This window comes from Caenorhabditis remanei, chromosome IV, assembly GCF_010183535.1.
Source record: "Caenorhabditis remanei strain PX506 chromosome IV, whole genome shotgun sequence".
In the NCBI taxonomy this organism is placed as follows: domain Eukaryota; kingdom Metazoa; phylum Nematoda; class Chromadorea; order Rhabditida; family Rhabditidae; genus Caenorhabditis; species Caenorhabditis remanei.
The window spans coordinates 19,617,629-19,624,577 of NC_071331.1; the positions used below are offsets into that span (position 1 = coordinate 19,617,629).

Sequence of the window (6,949 nt, forward strand, 5' to 3'; positions counted from 1 at the left end):
TGCACTTTGAAAAGCCCATATATCCCAATTTTGTATACATAAGAGTTGACTACAAAATTGGATTTTTTCTATATTTATTTTTGCCAAGTAACAACTTGTTCTCAGAAATTTTATTATTCAAATTTCATAATCCGAAATTTCCATGAATAAAAATTAAGTTTTCTTTTCAATCTTTGATTTCTGGTTGAAACAGTATATTAATTTAGAAACCGAGTTTAAGAACTGCATACAGAGAAAATCAATGCGTCTAACCATTGTTTCAAGTTTGAATACCAACTGAAACAGTCAAATTTTCCAATTTTTTTTATTCCAGCCGACCTCCTAATCTCGGTCTTCTGCATTCCATTCAGTTACTGGCAAGTGCTCATTTTCGACGACCAACGATGGCTCTTCGGTTCCATGATGTGCTCTCTTCTGGCCTTTCTGCAAGCAATGGCCGTATTTCTCTCCGCGTGGACTCTCGTTGTCATTAGTTTCGACCGTTGGATGGCCATCATGTTCGTCTTGACTCCATCGATTCGAATCACCACTCGAAGAGCTTTATATCTTGTAGCCGCCACATGGATCTTTAGTATTCTAATGGCCCTCCCTCTTCTCTTCACCACAAGATCCTTCGAAATCCAGGAAGGAATCGAGAATTGTGGAGAGAATTGGACATATTTCGGTGATGCGGGAGAGCAAGTCCGGAAAGTCTATTCGTCGATGGTTGTCATTCTACAGTATATTGTACCACAGGCTGTTCTCATAATCACTTATACACATATCGGAATAAAGATGTGGAATAGTCGGGTGCCGGGAATGCAGAATGGAGCAACGAAGAAGATGATTGTGGATAGACATGAAAGTGTGAAAAAGGTGAGGATGACGGGACGGGGAATCTGGATATATGTATGGGAAACCGAGAAATTTCTACATCGAACGTGAAGTCGTGATCCAGATTGAACAAAAAGAGCTCTGTTAATTTGTCCATGTTTGATGTCAAAATGTTGTGGTTTCAAAACGTCCGGTTTTTAAACGTTCCAGAGGCGGAGAATCATCGAAAAAGCTCGAATCATTAAAACTGGAACTCATTTGAAACTGAAGTGATATTTTTGAAACTGAAAAAAAAATAATAAAATATAATTTATACGCAATATAAAGTTTAACTTTAAGTTAGAAAAAAACGCCATAAAGCTGAATATTAACAAAATTGTCTAAGACGTCCACATGAAAAATTTTATTGAAACAGAAATTTATAGAGATCTATTATTTTTTTAATAAGCAGATCAACAATTTTAAACATACGTCGAACCAAATAATTTGTTAATCTAAGATTTAAACAATAAGAATTTTGAAACTACAAAAAGATCTACAATCATAACACATAACATCCACCAACTACTCATTTCTCTGTTAGAAAGTATTTGAAACAGTAAATTTTAGTACTTCTTTTACAAGAACTTAGTGTAAAACAAGTTTAATAATGACCGCATTAGAATTAAAACATTTTATTTCCCCAGAAAGTAATTTTTTGGACTCCGAACGATTGTATTTTTATCGGCTCATAGAACATCATCTTATCGCTGTAATTAGTAACATTCAAAATTCAAAAATGTTTTGAAACAGCAATCCTGATCCTACAATGTGCAACGTCTTCCTTTGATTAAGTTAGTTAGCTGAAACAGTAAATTTCACTGTTTGAGGATTATGTGAAAAGTGAAAATTTCGGAAAAGACGGTAATAATAACTGGAAATACGGAAAGTTCAAAAATTGTCGTATTCAATCTTCAGTTTATTATTCTTTTCTCATTTCATGGTTAGCGGAACCAGTAACTTTAAAATAACGGATATAACTAAACTCCTAACATCTTCCTCTCTGTTAATTTCTCTCTGAAACAGTTAAAAAATCCGAAAATTTCAGCTTGTCCCAATGGTCATCCTCATCTCGGCTCTCTTCGCTCTATGCTGGCTTCCGTTGCTCATTCTGATCAATGTGATCCCAGAATTTTATCCGAATATCAACAGTTGGGGATACATTCTGTACTTGTGGTTAGTCTTTGGGATAGTGGAAATAATTTATTAGTTTTTGCTGAAACAGTAAAACAATTCCTCTATTCCAGGTGGTTTGCTCACGGGCTCGCAATGCTGCACTCCATCGTCAATCCCGTCATTTATTTCATCCGTAACGCCCGTTTCCGTGAGGGATTCTGCTACTTCTCATCCAAACTTCTCCCATGTATTGCATTCAAAGAATTCCGACTGCTGACGGATAATAATACCAGTCGGAGGTCAGTTTTTCACCTTTTCGTTGAAAAAAACTTTAAGTTTTCAAGTGGATATTTTTCCCTTATGTTTCTCATTTTCATCAGATATAATTGATCAATTAACCCAATTATCTAACCATTTTTATTTATTCAGTTTCCGAAATCGTTCTCGTTTTTCTCGCGTCATAAATCCGGCGTCGAGTGATGATAAATCTGCTGTAAGGATGATATAATCTTACTAATTTTCTTTTGGTTTTATTTTGGTTTTTGCTTCTTTGGCTGAATTCTAGACACGCTTTTTTGAATTGCATTCTGCACCTCTAATCTGTTGATTTCTTGGCTAAGTTTTGTACATAGATATGCACAGTATTCTAGGGTTACGGTAGAGAATGCAAACTGTCGTGCACCCGATTTTACGACACTTTGCGTAACCCATTTGATTACTACAGTGTGAGGAACGGTAGAGATTATGTTGGTTTGGCTTATTCTTCTTGAAAAATGTCTGTTCATTACCATTAAAATACTGACAAAAATGAACTGTTTCAAGTTTCTTTTATATTTTAAAGAAGTCCCAAAAATTTGTTTTTTTCGAGTTTATCAGACATAAATTAAATTTTTTTCTGTTTTTTTCTCAACGACTCCGAAAACCTCTAAAAAAAGCTTAAAGACTTTTTGAAACCAAGGTCACTGTTTCAAAACTTTCAGATTACTGGAGTATTTTCAACTCGAGCTAATGAGTCGATAATACATTTCAATATAATAAACATATTTGAGCTTAAAACACCGAATATGGCTTCGGGACGATCTGAAACTGAGGAATTCTCTATCGCGGATATTTCGCAACCGGTTGAGTACCTCGGAGCCATAAAAATTAGTTTTTCGAAATTTCTGTTTCAATGTTGTATTTTGAAATGTTTAAGTACAAATTGAGCTATTAGTCCTCATGATATCCATTTTTTAAGAAGAAAAACTATAAAATTTGGGGACACTTTGAAACCGTGACGTTTCGAAACTTATTTACTTTGAATTAAAATTTGGACCAAGATTATCAAATTTACTGTTTCAAAATGTTTCCAATTCCAGCCGGACTTTTTTGAATCTACTCTCAATATCGAAATATCAAGATAATTTTGGAACATTTTAAAATCGGACGTTATACAACTGAGACATTTCGAAACCGACCTATCATCAGTCTTGAAAAATTCTGTTGCAAGTCCAAGTTTAAAAACTACTGTTTTAAAGAATTAGGTAGCTGAAACAGTTTCAGGAAATATTAGTTTTGAAAAGACCATATCAAGCCTCCTAACTCCCTCACATCCTTCAGTTTTACACCTAGACGCTTCTGTTCCAATTCCATGTTTTCTCCTTTTTTGCCTCTACTCCTATTCCACTGCTTTTTCCACCACCACCACACATTCAATCCATATAAAATCAATATAATTTTCAGGCACCGTTTACGAGATATTCACGAGGTGGAGGCCTTGACCGGCAAACATTCCGTTCGGCACGTTTCTTCGAAGCACGACCGCTTGTCGTCATCCGAAATAACTCTGCCAATTCTCTCGCGTAGTTTCTCGCGAGTCCTTCGAAAGATTGATTTACCATGTACTTGAATTAAAGAGGAGAGTGAGAGAGAGAGGGTGCAGACAACGAGAGTGTCTAACTTCTCTGCGTCTAGCTTGAGCGCTTATATCTCAAAGCCTAAAAGAAATACTGAAACTCAAAAGAGAACACAGACAGGTAGAGTGTCTGGATCTCTGCACCCTCTCTCTCTCCTTGTCTACTTTTCCCCCATAATTTCCCGTGATCTCGATTAATCGTAAGAAACAATATCTGTAGTTTTCTCTCTCTCATCCTCCATTTCGTGTTCTCTATTTTTTGTATAGGCAATAATTTGGTATTTGTGTCCAAAAGAAACCTCTCATACCGGTCTGTTTTTGTTTTTATTTTTGTCATAAAGAATGATGTATTTATCTTTATTTTGCGAGTTTTCTTATTTCATTTGTTTGTTTAATTTAAATGAAATGAAAATTGTTTTCACAGATTTTGAAATAGTTGTTTCCTATGAAAATTATTCTTTACTAAAATCTCCTGAACAAGTGAAACAAATATTTAACGGATGTAGATACTGCGGAACACTTATTAGTTTTAGCAAAGTTTTATTATGGACATTTTGAAACAGTAAAACTTACTCCACAGAGTGATGTGAGTTTCCTGACGGAAATGTATGTACCTCTTTACCACTTTTCCCTTATTAGTTTTTTTGTTGAATAATTCTTGCCCTAACCGTTAAATTGTTTCTTTCAAGCTCTGGATAAAAACTGGATTGGGTTACCAAAGTAACAATAGCATCCAGAACACAATTTATACAGTACGCAGTCGAAACAGTGAAAATGTCATTGGCTGAAAGTAAATATTTTAATAAATCTGTTTCAAAGTTTTTTGGAATTTATTTTTTTGAGTTATTCATAATTAAACATGAAAAAGTCACATAAGATTTGTTAGAAAACTTTATATATCGAATTTTTTGAAATAATTTTTCTCAAAACTGAAAAATTTTACAGTTTCAAACAGAAGTAGTTTAGGTTCTTGCGTATTATTGAAGCTCCATCGAATGCAGACCTTGGAAAATTTTTTCACTGTTTCAAAAAACTTAGTAATTTTTTGAGGTGTTGTGATTTTCAGTTATTCCATATTAACGTTCCTAGTCAGTGTACAGAAATGACGAAATCAGTTTAAACTGATAGTCATTTATACTATTCGCGTCAACTAGTCGAAAGGAAATAATTATCGATATAGTCATAATCATTTTAGAAATGACGAAAACGATAGTCGATTCAGCTATTTCGTCAAAGCTTGAAGCTTTTGTGATAACGCGCCCCCATAATTCTCCATGATCTTAATCAATCGTAAGAAACAATATCTGTAGTTTTCTCTCTCTCATCCTCCATTTCGTGTTCTCTCTTTTTTGTATAGGCAATAATTTGGTATTTGTGTCCAAAAGAAACTTCTTATACCGGTCAGATTGTTTTTATTTTTGTCATAAAGAATAATCCATTTATCTTTATTTTGCGAGTTTTTTTGAATGGAATTGAAATTAACATTGTTCACAGATTTAGAAAGATTTTTTGCTATGAAAATAATTAATTCAAATCCTCGGTTGCCTATTAATCAATTTATTCAAAACAGCATATTACAAACATCTCACTAGTCAGATGAAACAAAAAAATTCTACGGTTTCAGAAAATATTCAAACTTTCAGAATTCAGAGTTCTTTAATTTTTAGCTCGAAATTATTAAAATCCCACGTATCTCCAGTTTCTTGTTTTTTCACACGTTTCTGAGATATTTATCCCAAACATCGTACATACAGTAGGAAAGTACTGCCCGTCTAACTGAACTGGATCTACTTTTTTGTATGTTGATCAATTTTTCCGTTTCAAAGTGCTATAGATTCAGGATGAAATTTAGAAACTTCTCATGGGGCCAGTTTTTACGTTATAAAAGAGAAAACGAGAGATAAAAATTACTGTGAGAGGCGCAACGTGCAAATTAATAAAATTTTTCACGCGTAGGAGACCGTGAAAACACCATATTACAAACACCTCACTAGTCAGATAAAACAAAAAATTCTACGGTTTCACAAAATATTCAAACTTTCAGAATTCAATCGGTATGTATTGGCTGACTGTTTTTTTTTTTCTGTTTCAACTGAATTTTGTAAAAAAGATTCTGACTGGTCTCAGTGATTTTCTTGGACAATGCCTAGAGATTTTACTGTTTCGAAAAGCAAATTCAGAATTTGGACTACCAATATTGAATTTTTACTTTTTCATAAAAATAAGTACTTCTTTTCGTGTTCAGAAATTTTTCACTGTTTCAAAAAATAGATTACAATTTTTGAAGTTTACGCTCAATCAGTTAGATAAAAAACAAAAATTATTGATTTTTTTAACTGTTTCATAAAGTGAAATAATAATTTTTAGTTTTTATGAATTTCAATAAGACAACCAGGCATTAATCGTTTATTACAGTTTTTACAGTATTTATTTCTATGGTCTAGTCTTGAACCATTAAAATGTTCATAAAGTTTCACATATTTTTTGACTGTTTCAAGACTGAATAAATAGGAAAACATTAATTTGTAAATTTGATCGAGGGTGAATTTGTATTTCATAATTGTCGAACTGTTTCAAAATTTTGATTCAAGCTTTTTTAAACATCGATCGGCATACGTCTTTTGATGTATTGTTAAAAATATTTTCATTTGTAATCGATTTGATATTTTCCAATAAGTTGGAACAACATATTACCGCAATAATTTAGATAAAGTTTCAAGTTATGGCATTGAAACAGTGAAAAAACAATATCAAAATTTCATAAACTTGGGAACAATATAACGTCGAACTCATTGAGATAAATTATGTTTGGGTCTAAACTATGAAGAGATTTAGATAGTTCTGGTAGTACAAATGTAAGTAACGAAGAATAATAACACTATTTTTTTTCACTACCTTTAGTCTTTTGTGCCAAAATTTTAAAATGTGCAAGCTAGTCCAGGTAAAACTAATTTTATTGTTTCAATATTTTTTTTCCAAAAAAAAATTGGATGATTCGAGATTGTTGTCAGTTTAACGCGTTTGGATAAAACTGCCAACTTTACGGCTCGGTAATTCCGGGTCACATTGATTTTCCCCGCAAAATCC

The 6,949-nt window shown here is 33.1% G+C and overlaps 1 protein-coding gene across 1 annotated transcript; it reads left to right on the forward strand.

Moving 5' to 3' along the window:
* Positions 1–241: 241 nt before the first annotated feature.
* On the forward strand, positions 242–3,856 carry GCK72_015269 (uncharacterized protein; the record flags this gene model as incomplete). The annotated part of the gene is made up of 5 exons (XM_053730746.1): positions 242–263; positions 314–855; positions 1,901–2,028; positions 2,100–2,267; positions 3,691–3,856. 5 exons carry the CDS (start codon positions 242–244, stop codon positions 3,854–3,856), a joined length of 1,026 nt encoding a protein of 341 aa, XP_053585518.1.
* Positions 3,857–6,949: the final 3,093 nt, after the last annotated feature.